The sequence below is a fragment of the Callorhinus ursinus genome, unplaced genomic scaffold (genome assembly GCF_003265705.2).
Source record: "Callorhinus ursinus isolate GAN/ISIS: 27379988/994484 unplaced genomic scaffold, GSC_fseal_2.0 scaffold116, whole genome shotgun sequence".
In the NCBI taxonomy this organism is placed as follows: Eukaryota; Metazoa; Chordata; class Mammalia; order Carnivora; family Otariidae; genus Callorhinus; species Callorhinus ursinus.
In genome coordinates, this window is record NW_027397178.1 from 1 (window position 1) to 18,831 (window position 18,831).

Sequence of the window (18,831 nt, forward strand, 5' to 3'; positions counted from 1 at the left end):
CCCAGCACAACAAGGGAGCCAGATTATCCAGACCGAGCTCTCATTTTGCCAGCATGCATTTCCAAATTTCTAACGCTTCTCCCAACAGCTGACTTTTGGGAATAACCAAAAGCAGTTACTTTCAAAACGCTCCTTGTGATGAAGTGGGAAAAGGCCTGGATTAGGAGCCAATTCAACGGGATTTCTGTATCAGCTTTTCCACTAATTTCATGGTTTTCAGCAAGTCCCTGAACTTTGGGCTCCTACATAGAACAACATCAGCAACATCGCACAATTGCTGTGCTATTGAAATGACATGATTTAGATGAAAATACTTTGAAATGCTTGAAATGCTATATAAATCCATATAATGACTAAATTCCAGAGGATAGGATCTGAGAGAGCTAAACTGACCAGTATTATAAAAGAAAGCCAAAAAGTTTACTACAGAAAGGCCCAGACTCATTATAAGTTTATGTCTCCATTTCTCTTTGATACAATGTGCTTAACAGAATGGGTTATAAAGAGAAAAAGAGTCAGAAATAGAGGAGATAGAGGCTGGGGCAGCTCAAATGTATTACTTACTGCTATTCAAGGAGTAAGTTAAAGGCCTACCACCGGCCATAAGCCCCGCAAGCTGGCGTCTATCTGTCCAAGTGCACAGGCAACTGCGGGTCACCCTCACAGGCGATGACCACATGCCTAGTGCTCGCCGATGCCCGGTATCTGCAGTTGGGGGCCCTGGAACTTCCTGTCTCCCTGCAGTCTGTGACCTTCACTACACCCTCATGGCAGTTCATCTTGCCATTCTTGCACTGGATATTGGTGGTACTGCAGATACTACGAATGTTCCAGATGTCTTCGTGGATGAAGGTGTTGAAGCGCTTGCACTGACGCACCATCTTCCGTCTTTGCATCATCAAGTTGCAGTAGGTGTCATTGCCACCTGTCTCCTCAGGGTCCACATGCTGCCGCAGGAATCGTTGATACATGCGATCCTGGCCATAGGAGGGCTGCACCAGCCCCAACCCCAGCAGGGTCAGCAGCAAGAGCAGAAGCAGGGAACGGGTCCTCTGGAGAGCCATCACTACCTTGGAGATGCCTAGACAGAAACCCAAGGGGCAGGAGAAAGGAAGGTGAGACGCGGGCACTGTGGGGAGAGATGTTGGGAAGGGCGAGGTGACACTGCCTCGACTCTAGTCCTCTCTTTCCTCCTTATCTGTACCAGTTCCCCACTCTTCTCTGCTCACAACTTTTCCCGTCTGCTTTCCCAAGAGCAAACAGTTTGCAAAACATGCTTTTCTCTGAAAACAAGCACCGTCCTCTTTTATGGAGAAAACTTGCTGCAGCAAAAGTACAGCCCCTCAGGACAGGCACCGACCACGTGGCCATCCAGGGCACCCGGCCTCCACGGTCGGAGAAGGAATGGGAAGAAAAGGCGGATCCAAGTGAAACTGGAGTTGACCATCTCTTGAGGTTATTCTCTGGTCATAAGATCTTTGGAGTTTTTGGTCCTCTAGAGACTCTGATTCCCGAAAATTTGAATAGACTCATGATTTTTCAGAGCAAGTTTGTGAACTGATTTTCATTCCTTACATCTGGAATTGAGGAGGGTGCCAAAAAGAGGCCAGAGTAATACTGGGGTTAGCCTTTCCTCTCCTGTGGCTATTCTTCCTGTGGTATTAAAATCAGGTCCTTTTGGAAATCCTGTTCATCCTCTGTAAAGAACCCCTACAAAAGCAGAGTACCCAGCCACCGTGCTTTGAAGGTAGTGAATACTGGCTGAATAAATAAATGAAATGAGTGAGCTCGTGAACAAATGAAATGGAATGGATATAGTGAGTGAAGGTATTTTCCAGGCTTGTGGAATTGATCACTAAGCTAAGAAACATTTAAAAAATGAATTTAAACAGCACAATCTCCACAAAAAAGGACGTGGGTTGTCTTTTTTTTTTCCCCTGTGTCTATGTACAACCCCAAACACTAGGCCCTGGTGATACAGTCTATTGTCATGCATCTATCCTTGATGCTCTGCCTGTCTTGTCCACAGCTATTGGTAATTATCCATATTCTCTGGTTACAAGATCTTTGGGTTGACCTCTCTTGATGGTGGGAAATAAACATTTGTTTTACAGAGTTAAAAAAAACAAACAAACAGAAACCTCTGGAGCAACAACAAAGAAAGCACTGTGATAAAGATTTTACAACACTGCTTTGGTTGACTAATTAAAGAAAGGAAACCAGCTCTCCGACTCCCCCTGCTTGTGTTCCCTTTCTCACTGTCTCTCTCTCTCTGTCAATTAAATAAATAAATAAAATCTTAAAAAAAGAATAAAAAAATTAAAAAAAAGAAAGAAAGAAAGGAAACCAGGTCTATCTGGCTCTAAAATCTGTACTCTTTCCACCATCCTCTGACTGCTTCTCCCATCCCACTTCCTAAGTATTCAAGATACTAATGATATTTATGCTCAGAGTTGCTTGTTTCTAGCAACAGAATTTAATCAGGGGTGGAATAGGGTGGGAGCAAAGATGGGAGTCACTCACCAACACTAACTAGCTAGATGCTGCCTTCTGGCTGTCAGTCTGGGACGGACATGGAGTCAAACCTTGAACTACTTGACTCTTGCTGTGGGGCAGGGCTGCCTCACTAGGGCAAAAAAAAAAAAAAAAAATCATCTCAATTCAACAGGGAGTGAGCAACCCAAAGTAGCCAGGGCAACTTTTTGAGTCAGACAGGCCCATTTCTACACATGCAGTCCATGTCCAGCCTCAGCTGAATTCCTGGGATGATATCTCTGAGTACTACTGTCCTTCATTTTCAGAGAAGCGGCTTCATGGTGCCGGATCACACGTGTAAGGGACTGAAATGGCTGATGAGGGACTTGCAGTCTGTTCCACCTAAGCCTACACTTTGGTTAGTCGTAATGACCAGGATGAAACAGAACCATCTCTCTTTTCCATGCCGCCTCCTAGGTTCACAGCTGCCTTCTGCCTCTACACAGAAAGTTGTAAAGTTCTAGGTCATTGCTTGTGCCTGTAGCTGATATGAGAAATGGAGTCAAGAAGAGAGGGAATGAAGGAGCTGCAAGAGGAAGGGGGCAGGGAGAAATGATGTTCAATTTACTCCTCAGCCCAGCACCAATGCATATAACTTCTGAAGGTGCACTTAGCCCTCGGGTAATGGTTTCCTCACAGTGGTGTACTCTGCGTTGTTTTCCCCAAATCTAATCTTGTACCTCTCATCTTGCACAGTTCTGTCTACTTTTTCTCATCCTGCTTCTTTGTGACTGAGATCATGGCTTAGCAAAATAACTGGCTACAGAGAAGACGTAACTATTCATGCAAGAGCAAACCCATGGCCTCAGCCACACCAACTGATTGATTTAACAAGACAGGGGAAAATATTTGCCACCAGAAATCCGATGTAAACATCAATGGGTACATCTCAAGGCTCTAGGTACAACAGAAAATCAAATGATCCCCAAATCATCCCAACACATACTTTTTGGTCAGAGCTTGTCCCAAAGGCTTTTTCTGTTGCACCAGATTGACTCTCAAAAAGAACTAATTTGGATATTGTGATCCTAAAGACCTAGCTTTGCCACATTAACTGTGTGACCTTGGGGAAATTACTTAAGCTCTCGGCATATTTTCTCATAAGTAAAATGAGCATAATCACAATCCCTACCTCTTAGAGATGTTAGGAAGAATAAATGATAAAATCAATGTAAAGTGCTTATCACAATGCCTAGCCCCTGATAAGTGTTTAGTTAAGTGCTGGCAATGATCTTTTCACAATTTCCATTCTTCTTGGTTTCCTTTCCTTCCTTCAGTCTGATAAAAATAGTGAATGACTGTAGCAAATTGCATATATTTTGGATCCCCTCCCCCTTATTTTGTAGAGTACTTATATTCCCAAGAAACTATAAGCCTTTTAAAAAAGATTTTATTTACTTAGTTGACAGAGAGCAAGAGAGCGAGCACAAGCAGGGGGAGCTACAGGGAGAGGGAGAAGCAGGCTCCCCGCCAAGCAGAGAGCCCAATGCGGGGCTCGATCCTTCCCAGGACCCTGGGATCATGACCTGAGCCAAAGGCAGATGTTTAACCAACTGAGCCACCCAGGTGCCCCATATAAGGCTTTTTTTAAAAAGCCTACTAGAATTTCTGCTGTGTCTCTAGAGAAATTTGTTCTCTCCAAGTTGCATGGAATTTTCTTCCTTGAATGTCACCATTCCTCGAAGGACTTGACATTTTTGAGGTTTTTCTTCTCTTTTCCTTGCAAAGTCAATAAAGTATAGCCGACCAGCACTTCAATTCCTCAAATGATTCACTCGAGATAAAATGACCTGCCTGTGACTTGATATTTCATTCTAAACAGCTTTTGACGGTGAGCGAACAAGAGACCCAGAGCAAAAAGTACTAGGATTGGCTCCATCAGCAGGACAGGAAGCACCCCCATCCCACTGCCATGCGATTTCCCAGGAAACGGTCATTTGCCTTAACACTAGAGCAGAGTATGCAATGATTTATGCTCTAAGCAGATGTTTGGAGAAGACATCAGTTTTCATAAATATGGTGTGATCAGTGTAATAACGGTCCAGACCTTTGACCTTCTCTATCAAGAGCTTGAGTGGGGCAATGATCTGTATGGAAGTCACTTTGCTTCATATCAGGGACATAGTACTGGTTGGAGAACCTGAGAAAGGGTCCAAATAGTCTACCAAAAACTGGAATTTTCTTACTCCTTAAGGGGTTTTTGAGATTTTATAATAAGCAAATTTTCTAATAAGAGAGGTTTGGAAAACTCTTCTCCCTAACTACAGACAGTGTTTTCAATTTTGAAATAGATAACTCAAAGTGCACAGATTCATGAGCTGAGTGTACACCAGTAACCTACTCCTCCATCACTTCTTCCCCAAATCTGAATATTTTCAGCAAGGCCGGGCTCTCCTGGGTGGAACCTAGATACTGGTCTATAACCTGAGTATTGAGCAACTAGGGTTTTGGGCCCATATCAGGGCAATGTGGGGAGCAGGGGAGACCACCGTTGGGAATACTGTAACCATAATAGTTACATAGTCACAAGATAGCAAAACTGTGACTTATAACTGTAACTTATTAACTACTTTCCAAATAAAATATTGAGGCACCAGTTGATAGAAATTAGGTTAATAGGAAGCTAATCACTTAACCTGTGGATCGATTAGTATATTTTACAAAGAGAGTATCATCAACCTAAGTGTATGTTTACTTGAAAACCAAATCTAGTTGAAGAAGAATAAGGGATAATGTTTGGAATCTTTCTATGACTTCCCTAAGATCTCAAAGTAGCCAGACATTGGTCGATAAAGTAAAAGATTAAGGAGAAAATAATGTAACAATGAATAAATAAGTAAATAATAAAATAATCACTTTTTGATCCTTATATAAAATTGCCATGAGAATACCCTAGGAACATTGCATTCAAAGCAACATCAAAAAATTACCTCCTGCTTAAGACGAGAGGTGGCTGCCCGTTGGCATTCACGCACATGTGTGTGAAAGAGAGAAAGTGGAATGAATCTGTTGGTATTTAGTCCTAAACTGTTCTCCTCAAGGTTTAACATTTGTAAAAGTAATATTCCCTTATTATTTGCCCCTTCTGAAAATTCTGTTTAGTTGCCATGAGCCCTGGAATTTTCCTAATTCTCTCTGTAAGATGAATCTAACCACCCTACCTTTATAGAAAGCTAAAGTCCACCTCCTTACTGACTGATAAGGAACTGACCGATAAGGAAAAGCGCATTTCTATTCTACCCAATCCTCTCAGGAAGCAGTTGAAGAGAGAAAATGGGGTAAGATTAATAGGCCAATAATTAGTGGGAAGACTGTGATTCTTACTGATTTCAGAGACACTTTTATTTATTAGACATGTTGTAAAATGGAAAACAAGAGATCCAGGCAGCTCATTCTCTGGGCCCCTGGCCATAAATGTTGCCATTCTGGGATGTGGAGGGAAATGCAAGAAAAGGAGAGAAAAGCCAGCTGTGGCTTCCGATTATGGACGGAAAAAGGACTCATCAAAATGGACAGGCAAGCCGTGTTCACAGGCAACAACAATGTGTCTGAACCCTGAGGTAGCTCTGTACCGGCATGGAGGCCGAGGGGACCCTCCTACATGCCTGCAGGTGGTGATCTGGAAAGGAGACTTGCTTAGTCTTAAAGCTTCTCCGTAAGGGTTTCCATTTTCATTTCCACAGATAGCCTTGATGCTGCCCTTGTTGCCATGAATAAAGGTGTTGGTGTCTTTGCAGGGTGCGGTCAGGCCTCGTCTCTCCATCATGCTTTCACAGTATCTGGCATTCCGGCCCCTTGGTTTGGCATCATAGTGCTGGGTCAGGAAGTGTTTGTACCTGGAGTCATCCTGAGTCAGGGCTGGTGGGGTTAGACCCAGACCCAGCATGAAGATCAACAACAGGGGACCCTGGCCCATCACCATCTCTTCCAGCAAAGACTCCTGCCAAGGGCAAAAGGAGGTGTGGTAGGGGCACAAGAACAGCATTGCCCAATCAGGCTAAAGGGACAGGGACTTTCCTCTCTGACACGAATCAGTTATCTTCAGTCAGCTAATTACATCTTTTCTTTTCCCTTCCTCATTAATCCCAAACTTTTTGTCAATCCCTTTCTTTGGAAAGTCTATTTAAAAGTTTCCTGAGGGGCGCCTGGGTGGCTCAGTTGGTTAAGGGTCTGCCTTCGGCTCAGGTTATGATCCCAGGGTCCTGCGTTGGGCTCCCTGCTCAGCGAGGAACCTGCGTCTCCCTCTCCCTCTGCCTGCCGCTCCCCCTGCTCATGCTCTATCTCCCTCTTTCTCTCTCTCTGACAAATAAATAAATCTTAAAAAAAAAAGTTTTCTGAACACAACTTCCTGACCCAACCATTCTTTCCTATCCCTCGGAAATGCTGAGTATTTATCTGCCCTGCGGTCAGTCATATCATTACAAAATCCATCCACACTCTGTAATTCATTTATCAATTACTATAATAACAAACTTTACACACGTCCCTGCAGGTTATCAGACCACTGTGCTAGGTCCTGGAATGCAAAGACCATCAAGACACACCAAATGCCTCCCTCAAAGAGAATGCAGCATCCATGGAGAAGGGTTGGGAGCTCCAATTTCCTGAGATGATACAGTAAGATAGGAGGTGAGAGCTATGAAGAAGGGGGACTTTTAGGGAACCCTGAGCCCAGGGAAGGGTCAATCAGAGGACTGTTGAAGACAGGATTCCAGGTACTTAAGTCAGTCAGTTGGCTGGCTGTGAGGAGAGCATTTGAGAGCAGTTTGATCTTCAGGTGAAGGGAGACAGACCTAGTTCCCCAAGAAGTAAGAGTTTCATGGCCAAAGGTGGAATTATGATGTACCATTTAGAAAGACAAGGGAGGAACATGAAAGAACCCATGTAATGCTTGGAAGTGGGTCCATCTGGGGGTGGGTCCGTCTGGGGTCAACTCTTACGGAGGACTGGAGAAAGAATAAAAGCTTTTTCCTAGGTGCTTCTTGCACTGGAAACACTTTGGATTATTCTCGAAGAATATTGTCTAATTTCCCCCCCCCCGCACATGTACTAGACTGTTACACCATAGGCAAATGATGTTACAATGTGATAAAAACAAAAACAAACCCCAAAACAACTCCTTAAGGCTTTTTTTTTTTAAGTAACTCTATGCCACACATGGGGCTCAAACTCACAACCCTGAGATCAAGAGTCACACGCTCTACCCACTGAGCCAGCCTGGTCCCCCTCCTTAGATCTTTTCATCAAGTCAAAGACCTTACAATTTGCTGCAATAATTTCTCAAATTTTTCTCAAAGAAGAAGAGGATTGCTGCCTTTATCTCTCAAGAAAGAGCTGTCAATCTCAAACTCTAGAACTCACACATCCCAGGGGTGGTGTGTCAGACACTCAAAACGCACACCCACAGGGTAGACATGGTACTTCTTCCCAGAACATGATTTTAACTCAGTGATAGATAATTAAAAATAGAATTAAACAAATATAGATAACAAAACAGAGAACAATTTTTAATGAACTTTTAAGATTGTATTTCTTATGAAATCTGAAGATTTGAGAATTGAGAGCTACTTGATGTTTGCAGCAGGTAGTTTCTGATTCTACCTTTAGTTCTTTGGAGAAAATTGTAAAGAATATTCAGAGCCTTTAAAAACCACTATAGTCCATGCTCGCTTTGGCAGCACATATACTAAAATTGGAATGATGAATATCACCATAGTCCTACACATTATATCAAATATATGTGAATACCCCCATATCCAACAATAAAAATGATTTTCACCGTAAATTTGAAACTGATGTTATGGGATGCCTGGGTGGCTCAGTGAGTTAAGTGTCAGACCCTTGATTTTGGCTTAGGTCATGATCTCAGGGTTGTGAGACTGAGTCCCCATGTTGCCTCAGCTCTACCCAAAGTGTGGAGTCTGCTCTTTTTATTTATTTATTTATTTATTCATGAGAGAGAAGAGGGGAGAGAGAGAGAGAGAGAAGCAGAGGGAGAAGCAGGCTCCCAAGGAGCAGGGAGCCTGATGCGGGACTCGATCCCAGGACCCTGGGATCATGACCTGAGCCAAAGGCAGACACTTAACCATCTGAGCCACCCAGGCACCCAAAGTGTGGAGTCTGCTTAAGAGTCTCTCCCTCTGCCCCTACCCACCTCTCTCCCTCTCAAAAATTAAAAAAAAAAAGGAACTGATTTTTATAATTTTGTTTCTCATATTGTTTGTGAGTACTTCATTTAATTCATGACTGGGTTGGGTGTTTTTTGGCAATCATCCCCACACATACTGAGAAATTCTTGCAATGGGAGAAAAATTTGACCTTCAAATTATCCTTAAATGTAATGTAATTCCTATGAATACTAAATTTAAAAATAAATGGTACATTTTCAAAGACGTTAAATTATTAATTTTTATTTTGTGCTTTCTTGTGTGTAAGTCATAAACATGATTTTCATATCAAATAATTTTGTAGCCTTCACAGAGGCCATAGGTCCTAGTGTGTTGAATTAAACAAATACAGACTATAACAAAACACTAAGCCTGTAGTGTTGCTAAACAGCCCTGGGGGTATGACTGTGAATCCAGAAAAACAAGGGAATCTGGCGTTTTGCTGGTTACATGGAAAGACAAGACAAGAGTAAGCAAAGTGACCTCTCTTTCTCATCAACATTTGCCATTGATCCACCTTATCTGTTTCATAATAACTATAAACAGATTTGGTGCACTGCTAAGAAATCTTTGACTATTCCACAATACTGATATAAGTAGCAGCTGAGGGGCGCCTGGGTGGCTCAGTCGTTAAGCGTCTGCCTTTGGCTCAGGTCATGATCCCAGGGTCCTGGGATTGAGCCCCACATTGGGCTCCCTGCTCGGCGGGAAGCCTGCTTCTCCCTCTCCCACCCCCCCTGCTTGTGTTCCTGCTCTCGCTACCTCTCTGTGAAATAAATAAAAATAAATAAATAAATAGCAGCTGAAAAGGTTTCCATTAAGCACTTAGAGTATCATTTGTAATAGAATCAAGTGAAATTGCGTTCTTGGGAGTTTAGCAAGAAAATGGTACATAACTGCAGAGGGGAGAGCCACCCCTAAAAGAATAACAGGTATTCCTACACAGTGCTGCTCCGCTACCCACTTGCCAAGCTCTTTACATTTATATTGTGCTTTTTAGGGCACCTGGGTGGCTCAGTCGTTAAGCATTAAGCATCTGTCTTTGGCTCAGGTCATGATCCCAGGGTCCTGGGATCAAGCCCCACATCGGGCTCACCGCTCAGGGGGAAGCCTGCTGCTCCCTCCCCCACTCCCCCTGCTTGTGTTCCCTCTCTCTGCCAAATAAATAAATAAAATTTTAAAAAATTATATTGTGCTTTTCAGTCTCCTGGGTGTGCTTTCCTTTTTTAGTTTTTTGGGAGACCTCATCAAAGTTTTATTGATTTGAAATCAACTAAGTTTCTTGCTCAGCAATGGACAAAAAATGCCTTCTAAAGTCAAAGGTAATTGTAGAATCACAGGATCTCAAGGTAGAAGGGACCTTAGAGGTCACACAGTCACAGCTCTCTGGCAGCGTCAGAGTCCCAGAGTTAAAAAAAAAAATCAGGAAGTAAAACCAGAGCTGGTAGTACCCAAAAGAGTCACTAGGTGGCAGTGGTGTATAGGAATGTTCCCAACCATTCCAGGGTAGGAAGAGACCGTGGGTCCTTGTAGGAAGTGCCAGTATTATACAGATTGTGGGGATACTGCTGCTCACAGAAAGCAGTGTGAGCCTGCGGGTCTGCCTAGAGTCTCTGTCCAAACACTCTATGCTTTAGATATTAAGATCAAGGACAATTTACTAAATATAAGTGTCAAAGCAAACAAAAGTCACAAAGCTGATCTGTCCACAAGGATATCATCAAATAAAGATTTACCTGTTGCCAGGTTTCATTGGTGCCATTTCCAAGCCGTTATCTATGTGGTCTTGGGCAAACAATGACCTGTTTACTTGTCAGTGTTTCCTACTTGTGTGTAATCAATAGGAGGGCAGAGCCCATCTTAGTCACCTTGAATCACAGTGCCTGCCTCATGGTAGACCCTCAATAATTATGTTTTTAATGATTGACTTCACTTTCCTCTCCAGGCCTAAATTTGTTCATCTGTAAAAAGAGAGAGTCGCTAACCGTTAAGTCCTGAAATTCCACAGCATAAAATAGCCTTTTCTTTTCCTTTCCTTTTCTTCCACTAGAATGGAATTGCAGAGACAAGTTTGTGTGTAAGTTTAGTTGGTGGCAAAAGGCACCAGCTGGAAGAAATAGCTAACGGGTTGACTGAGATGCATCATTCCTTAAGGCTCAGCAGGTAAGCCAAGCCCACAGACCTCCTCTAGTTAAGACATTGGACTGACACTACATAGGTGCTTCACATCCTTAAAAAATCATTTGCTTGTTGGAGGTTGAAGGCCCTCATGTCTCAGTCTCAGAGATTAAGGGATATCTTTGTTTCTGATTTACAGAATTTGCACATTCATTCTGTAACAACTCAGCTAAAGTTTGCCCAGGCTTATTGTAATCCTAATTCCCTAAGACAACCAGAAATTAAATCCTAGCAAGTATACACTTGGGTATCAACATCTGCTCTCCCACTCATAACTTCCTCACCATATATATATATATATATTCCATACTAAATTTCCCCAAAATGGGGGTTGAAATGGAATGGAGAGAAAACAAGTAAGAGATTATATGGGGTGCAGAAGTGAATCTGCCTAGGCCAAGTGTGCAGAGCCTCCCATCTGGTGGTCAAACTCATTCACACATATCCTTCTGTTCCCAAGCACATAACTGTCATATTTTCGTCAGTGGAATTTGTCCCACAATTTGTTTTTTAGACTAACTTCACCTTCTGTCTCAAACCAAACCCTTAGTCTTCACAAAAATTAATATACTCTTTCTTTCCCCACAGGCAATGTTTTGTATTCAAGAGATCCATCACATTTTATGCACCAGGGAGTTAACAGTTTATGATCATAACCACAGTTACAACTTCCATAAATATAGCTTCACGCTTTTATATGTTCTAGGGCAATATTCTTCAAACTAGAAGCTTACCACCCAGTGTATATTCCTCTATCTCCTTCCTTCTTTCTTCTCTTCAACCTGCCAGTACACCTTTTTTTGATCTTGGCATGTGTTGTTCCATTGTGCTTTCAAAGAGCATCCAAAACTTTCTTAAGGAAAGAAATTAGCAGGAAAGTTTACGAGAAAACAGAGCTAAAAGTATACTGTTGCTTTCCTTGTTAAGCCACATATAATGTTGGGGCAGGGGGCTCCAGATAACCCTTCAACAGATGCTTTCCTGGATCTTTGGAGACTTTATCACAATTTAGGAATCCCTCCTAAATCACCACTTGCTCCCAGTCTTACTAATTTCCCTTTATCCATATTTAGGCTATCCCAGAAGAAATCTGTTTGCATTTTAAACTTTAGGACCTAATTTGTTCCCTTCTTAATTCATGAACTTGGGCCAAGTGTTTTTAAAAGGGAAAAAACGGTTTCATTGAAATGGATGGATGTCTAGAAATAGTATACATATAAACAAATAGAGAAATAGATTACCCAGGTGGAAGAGTCTTACAAAAGTCTGCAAGTTTCCCTCCGACTGAAGATGGGTTCCAGCTGTTTGTTCCTGGAGATGGGTTCCAGCTGTGTGAACCTAGAGGCCCCTCTCAGTTCTGATTATATAGTGACCGGATGAACAGGGAGGGAAGACTAGGTCTAAAGATCCCCGATACTGGCAGAGACATAAAAACCAAGGACACTGCTCTTGGACAAACGAGGAGAGTCATTCACCTTTTCCATGGGCGTGACTGGGTTGAACATTAACCCACATGAATTAGAGATTTGTTCTGGGAGGCCAACTTTGATAACCATGGCCTTTTGTCCCACAGTTGCCTTTTCCTGATGTTTGTGGGTCCGACTCTTGCCCATGACAGGACATGCAGGGATCTGGAAGTCTTACCTACATCCAGAAGATGCTGGTTCTGATCTTATCGGCCATCTCTAAGAATCCTGTTGGAGGAAGCCTGCAGAGTAAGATGTGGCTTCTCAGCAGGATGCTGTCCCACTGTCCTTTGTTTTTACCCACATAATTTGGTTTCATGAAAAGATGCTAAGTAGGCTCTTTCATCGATTCCACAGAACCAAGAAAGCATTCCTAGAGCAGGTTATGTGACAGGTCTTACAGTACCCTGCCCCTGACCTCAACCTTCCAGCCACTAACCCTCAGAAGTCTCGTTGCCATATTCCCAGGGCTTCTCCTTCCTTTCATCCTTACCTGTTCACAAGAGATTAATCCTGAGCACTCAGTCTTCTGTTCTCTGTAACACAGTTGCAAAATTGATTATCTCCACCATCAATGCAACACTGATATTGCATCTACTCACAAAGTGGATTTGTTGATTAAATAGAAACAAGCCAACTGGGTCAAAGTTTACTGGGATCGCTTAATAAAGATCCTATAGTTTCAAATATCAGGCGGCGGCAGGATGCCAACTGTTTCACGGACCCTCAGTAACCACCTCTGCTGGTGCTGAATCTCTCAACAGTGCTATTTTTAAAAAATCCTCAACCTTTGGTTGTCATCCATCCACCTTCAAGTTTTCAGTCTACCTGTCTCTGAGGTGTCAATAAAGACAGTGGCCTGCCAATAAAATAACTGCACTTGAAATCAGCGTAATAATTATCATCATAATAATAGTCTTTGCCTTTGATTTTATGAATCTCTCACACACGTGATTATATTTGACCGTCTGACCAGGACTGTGTGAGGTAGGTGTTACGTAAGTCAGTTTTTCTTAGGAAGGAAACTCCCTGATCAAACAGCAGAGGGATGGTGCGGTCAGACTTCAAACTCCTTATCTTCAGGGAGGGGAACTACTCATCTTTCCAGACTTGGCTTGAGCAACACCTCTTCTGAGTCTGACGGGCTCTCCTCAATCCCAGCCCACCCCAGGAGAAATTGCCCACATCTTCCTTTGGGGCTTCTCTGTACCCAGTACACACAGTGCTGAGGCAAGCATAGAGCAGCAATCCCAAGCTGACAGCTTAAAGCTGCATTGACTCTAGACTTCAGATGTGTCCTGGTGTGTGTGAAAAGCTGGTGAGTCAGCCTGAGTGAAGCCTAGCTGTGTAAGTCTGTGATGTCCCAGGAAAGGATTCATCCATAGAGAAGGACATGACGAGAGGAGGGAGAAAGATGCCAAGGCCATGGAGCAGTGGTGGGCAAGGACTACAGTGTACTCCGTTCACATCCCGTCTGACCCGGCCTCTTGGAGCCTAGAGCGAGGAGGGCACTGCAGTAACAACTTTCATAAAAATCAAGGTTGTTTCATTAAATCTCTCTAAGATTCAGAAAGCACACAGCAAGTCAGCGTGAAGAAGTTCACTCCATGGTTGACTGGAGGTATTACGGGGGTGGGGGGCGGGAGGTAAAGTACCTTCCCCAACATGAGGATCCCGTTGGGACAGAGTTGAGGCAAGTCTGGACAAGAGCTAGAGCAACAGGTCAGACCATTTGCTCTATCAAAAAGGAAAAGGACACTGCGTGCTGGCATCTTTCGACATTTTCAGCAGCAATGGGCCCCTTTGTAGGGCAGGGAGAGACCTCACCCAGGGAGGTGGAGCAGGAAAGAAGTAAATAGCAGCCTCACTGTCTAGGTTAAAGGGACTAGTTTGCAAATAGGTTTACACCCCCTGGGAACTTCAGGAATGCTCAGAGAAGAATGTGAGCTGGTCTGGAGTTCTTACAACATGGGTGGGAGGGATCTGGCTTTACTTTAGGTTGACAAATAGGCCATTAGCCATCATCCTTTGATGATTAATTAGTCTTCTTGTCTCTCCATTAGCTGGAACCCTTAGAGAGAAGAATAATTATGTCATTCATCTCTGCATTCTTAGTATGTCAGTGACTGACTCCTAGGCCCCAAGTTCTTCTTGTTATCCCTCATTGCTTCTAGAAATGTACCACCTGATCTCACTTTGGAGATCCCAACCATACACACTCTCCTGGATTCTCTTAAGACTTACAGACACAACTGGGTTTGGTACCAGTTACCAAACGAGGTAGGCCTAATTCCCAGGTAGAGCAGGAAGGCTTTCAAGGTTCCCAGGAAAACTCTGCTTCTGGCATTACTGGTAAACCCTGACCTTCATTTCTTAGGTGTTGGTCCCTATTCTCGTGCAAAAATCCCTAGGAGGATTAGCTCCTTAAACAGCTGTCGGTGATTCACACACGCTTGCGCCTATGCTTTAGAGGCTATCTTAAGAATAGTTTTTGGTAGGGGGCGCCTGGGTGGCTCAGTCGGTTAAGCATCTGCCTTAGCTCAGGCCATGATCCAGGGGTCCTGGGATCGAGCTCCACATCAGGCTCCCTGCTCGGTGGGGAGTCTGCTTCTGCCCCTCCCTACTGACATACTCTCTTCCCCCCCCCCAAGAAAGTAAACAAAATCTTAAAAAAAGAAGAATAGCTTTTGGTAACTGGAATGGCCTGAGGATTTGAGGAGGGAGAAAAGTGGGCAGCATGGCAAACCTGAGAAAGACAAACTTCACTGGCTTTTCAGCTGTGGTTGAGGCACAGTCCTGCGTAAGCTTCACTTTTTTCCCCTGTCCTCTTCCCTCTTTCCTGCATCTCCACCCAAATTCTGAGCTAAAAGGAAAAAAGTCTAAGGAAGTGAGAAAAGGACCAAGCACACAGCCACAAACTGCCTCTCCCTCAGTACGTGGTGCCTCAGAGTCACTGAAGTCTCTGAAAGGAAGGGATAGGGGTCTCTGCCCGCACAACTGTTCCGCCAGATACCAAAGTTCAAAGTCCTTTAGGTACAGAGAGAATCAACAAGACATGGGGCTCGCTGAGTAGGGCCTCTACCGGTATCTAACAGAGTATCCTAATGCTGACTTTCCTTTTGTAGGCAAACCCACTATGTGAGTGGTACCTATTTTAAATGAATCATATATTACTTATTACTTTTTAAATAGATGCTGAAGAAGTGAGTTCTAAAGAGCTATAAGCCAGTCATTTGGTGGAGAGGACACTGCCAGGCCCGTACAACACCCCTAAGGCCTCAGCAATCCCAGACTACAGAAGAAGCTGCCAACTCCCATAGTCTATGGGGATCAAGATGACTTGATCAACAGGATCCTTCTCTAATAAATCACCTAAAGGCAGAGATAAGATACTCCATTCTCACATCACACACACACACACACACACACACACACACACACACACACAGTCCCATGACTTGAAACACCAGTTCAAACACCAACTCACACAAACAGATCAGACTCTGATGTTAGCTTTATGCTGTGGTGCTGGGGAGCAGCCTTTCACCTCTGAATACAGCCAGGTCCCTTCCATGCCTCTAGGATTTCACTTGACAACTTGGGGAGAATTCACAGCCTCCCCCACATAGTTGACCAGGAAAAAGCCAGCTAGGTGAATGGCGAATGGTTGCTTTCATTCTAATTGTTTTTCTTTCTTTTTTTCTTTTCTTTTCAGCTTGGCACAATGAGGTTTTGATGAAACAGGAAATAAAGGTTTGGGGAAATAAAAAGCTTGACTATTTCATTAAAACGCATCTAAGTGCTTACTCATTCGTATTTCAAAATACAACAAGGAATTATATATATATCTTTTCAGCAATTTTAATAGGTGTGAAGCAATTGTCAATTGAAAAAAGCCCAATCACATATTCTTTTAAATGTTTTGACAGTTTCAGCTTGAAAGTCATTCCCTTTTTCCTGAAAATTTTCCTTTGTCTCTTCTTTACACCTTGCACATAGATACAGGAAGCCTAGGGTTCTCCTTCTAAGGACTCAGGTGCTGGTGTCCTTTACCCTTTATGCAGAGTATATGTGTTTAATTTTGTCCTTAAGACAAATCATAAAATTAGGTGAGGGAGAGAAGTGACTAATCTCTAAATTTGGTTTAACTCTAACATTTTTTTTTAGGTTTATAAGCATGAAACTAATTTACTAACAGAAGTAATGTTAAAAGAGGATGAAGATCCAATGAAAAGAAGGATCATGTCTCCAGGAAGAGGCGACAATATGACTAAGGGAGAATGGGCCAAAGTCTTGTTGACATGCCTGTGTATTTTCAAAGACAAAAATTACACATTCACTTTTCAACAAACTCTGGGCTTTGTGCCCATTCCCTTTCCCAGATATCTCACGGTGTTCTTCTGAGAATAACCTTTAACAAAGATTGCTCTTTGCTCAAATACAGATTAAATGGGAACTCCTAATGAGGGATTTCATTGGCCTGCTTTGGTCCACTTTCTTAGCCATCTACTTTAATTTCTGAATCACATGGGCAAATGCTTCCAACAATAACTTGACAAATCTCTTACCTTTGCCTGCTTGTAAACTGACATCTGCTCTTTCAGCAATAGCCAGAGCCACTCTTCTTTTCCGGGAATGGTTTTCCCCGTCCTTTCTGCCAAACTTCATAGCACTTGTCCACATTACTAGAGTACCTTCTTTTCTCTAAGTGCCATCTTACTAACACTCTGCCACCCCATGAAGTCATAGAGTAAGAAAGAGGGAGACCTGGACGACTATCTATCAAGCCCTCATTGTGCAGATGAGGAAACGGAGGTGTTCCTGTACTGACCCAGGAACATCTGGTGTCCAGGGACTAGAAGCTTTCCAATGTACCACACGGTTTTCATATTCCACACTAGCAATTTCTAGAAAATTGAAGCTAATTTTAAAGGTGCCATTGAAAGTTGCTGTTTAAGGAAACCTACTAAATATTTCCATGAATTTCAAAAATATTTTACCTGTAAAAAAAGAGTTGCTTAAAATAAAGTGCGTGTAACAAAACTGTCCTTCTGCAGGAGCTAGTTAGCAACTGTGTAGTTAAGTAGTTCCTTGAATACCTGAGGCTGCTTCTGGGAAGTTGGCCAGTGCTGTTCAGGTAATTATGCCACTTGAGTTTCTAGTGATTACATTTATGACTTGATTATAAGGTTCTTAAGGACACAGAGGGAGGGTCTTGCCTCATTTGAGATTTCCCTAGTCCCCAGAATGATGCTGAAACTGTTTTTACTGTCCTTCCTAAATAAAGATGCTCTGTTTTGTCCATGTGTTACCACATGACACGCTGTCTCAGAGTAAAGAGGTTGAGGATCCCAACGTTCTAGTAAGAAAGCTTAGAGAGGAGGTTGTTGGCAGTGTCTCCCAGAATTTTGCAACCCTGGCTGTGGGTGGGTTAAGGGTGAGGAGACAGAAGTGAGTCACCAGAAAACAAAAACTCAAGTCCCAAAAGGCAGTTATGTTGGCAAAAACTGGACAAGGCCTGCTTCATAAATTTGGCGATCAACCTGTGTACCAAGTAAAGAATCCTTAGGTGTGAGCAAGTGCAGGCCTTCCCGGGCCTCCATTCCGTTCGCCAATTCTGCACCCTCCTCTGAGCCTACATTCTAGGTACTAGACTTTCACGCAGCCATCTCTGCTCAGCTGTGGGAAGTAAATCTCAGGGTGGGAATGTAGACTTCGCTAACTCATAAAAGAACAAGACTTTCACCCTTCTTCCCGTTCCTCAGCAGCTCCAACCCCGTTCTGCAAACACCTCCCCGAGGAGCCCCACACTGCCTCTGCTAAGAAGGGGCCCAAACGCTCTTGGTAAAACTACTGACAAAGAGGAGGAGGAGAGAGAGCAGGACGTGAACCCACCTCGGCCAGGGAACAGGGCTGCAGAAACGCGCAGGACGGTGGAAAGTTTTTCTCCCCGGCTTCTAATTCCCCCTTGTAAGATGATAGGGAGCTGTAGAAGACGCAAAGACGTCCTTTTAAATCTTGCTTTGGATCCTGGGTGGGGTCGGCGTGCGTGTGTGTACACGAACGGACGGGGGATGCAGCAGGGCGAGAAGGGTGGCGCCGGAGCCTCTGTGCAGTTGGGACCGCGCCCTGTTTCTCCCGGGAGGCCCCTCCCGCCTGGACCTGCCTCTGGAGTGGGCGCCGCGGGCGGGCCCTGCCTGGGAAAGGAGAGGGCCTGCAGACCCGAGGCCCCACGCGCAGCGGCCGCGAGGACACAGCCTCCGGGGACCTCGGGCCTTGGGACACCGGCCCCTGCTTCCGGGAGAGTGGCGGTCCCTCCGAGGTGTCCGCTGGCGGAGTCCAGGCAGTTTCTCCCCGCACAGCTCATCAGCCCCCTCTGGCACGCGTTGGTTCAGCGCACCTCTCTTGTGCAGAACTGTCGGAAAGCGAGAAAGTTTGTACAGAATTGAACTTTTGCACAGTTTCGAAGGAAGGAAAAAAAAAAA

At 43.8% G+C, this 18,831-nt stretch overlaps 2 protein-coding genes across 9 annotated transcripts; both read right to left on the reverse strand.

The window, feature by feature from the left end:
* Nucleotides 1–522: 522 nt before the first annotated feature.
* RNASE4 (ribonuclease A family member 4) lies at nt 523–18,773 on the reverse strand. Of its 6 annotated transcripts, none has more exons than XM_073889719.1 (3): nt 18,242–18,368; nt 2,524–2,626; nt 523–1,081 (listed from the first exon to the last, which is right to left on the reverse strand). In XM_073889719.1, exon 3 carries the CDS (start codon nt 1,062–1,064, stop codon nt 624–626), a length of 441 nt encoding a protein of 146 aa, XP_073745820.1. In that variant the 5' UTR covers nt 1,065–1,081; nt 2,524–2,626; nt 18,242–18,368; the 3' UTR covers nt 523–623. The 6 variants fall into 6 exon arrangements, with proteins under 6 accessions (XP_073745820.1, XP_073745822.1, XP_073745819.1 ...); XM_073889721.1 differs by lacking the exon at nt 2,524–2,626 and adding an exon at nt 12,840–12,882 and having other exon boundaries at nt 18,242–18,337; XM_073889718.1 differs by lacking the exon at nt 18,242–18,368 and adding an exon at nt 12,122–12,253.
* ANG (angiogenin) lies at nt 5,853–18,374 on the reverse strand. 3 transcript variants are annotated; one of them, XM_025884607.2, is made up of 2 exons: nt 18,242–18,374; nt 5,853–6,475 (listed from the first exon to the last, which is right to left on the reverse strand). In XM_025884607.2, exon 2 carries the CDS (start codon nt 6,455–6,457, stop codon nt 6,017–6,019), a length of 441 nt encoding a protein of 146 aa, XP_025740392.1. In that variant the 5' UTR covers nt 6,458–6,475; nt 18,242–18,374; the 3' UTR covers nt 5,853–6,016. The 3 variants fall into 3 exon arrangements, with proteins under 3 accessions (XP_025740392.1, XP_073745823.1, XP_073745824.1); XM_073889722.1 differs by lacking the exon at nt 18,242–18,374 and adding an exon at nt 12,122–12,257; XM_073889723.1 differs by lacking the exon at nt 18,242–18,374 and adding an exon at nt 10,439–10,460.
* Nucleotides 18,774–18,831: the final 58 nt, after the last annotated feature.

Excerpts from the sequence above, each read along its gene's own strand:
- ANG (XM_025884607.2), bottom strand. The coding sequence starts at position 6,457 with ATGGTGATGGGCCAGGGTCCCCTGTTGTTGATCTTCATGCTGGGTCTG.
- RNASE4 (XM_073889716.1), bottom strand. The coding sequence starts at position 18,713 with ATGAGCTGTGCGGGGAGAAACTGCCTGGACTCCGCCAGCGGACACCTC. Across the intron at positions 1,082-18,241 it reads AGCCCTGTTCCCTGGCCGAG|GCATCTCCAAGGTAGTGATG; the intron begins GTGGGTTCACGT and ends GTTTCTGTCTAG.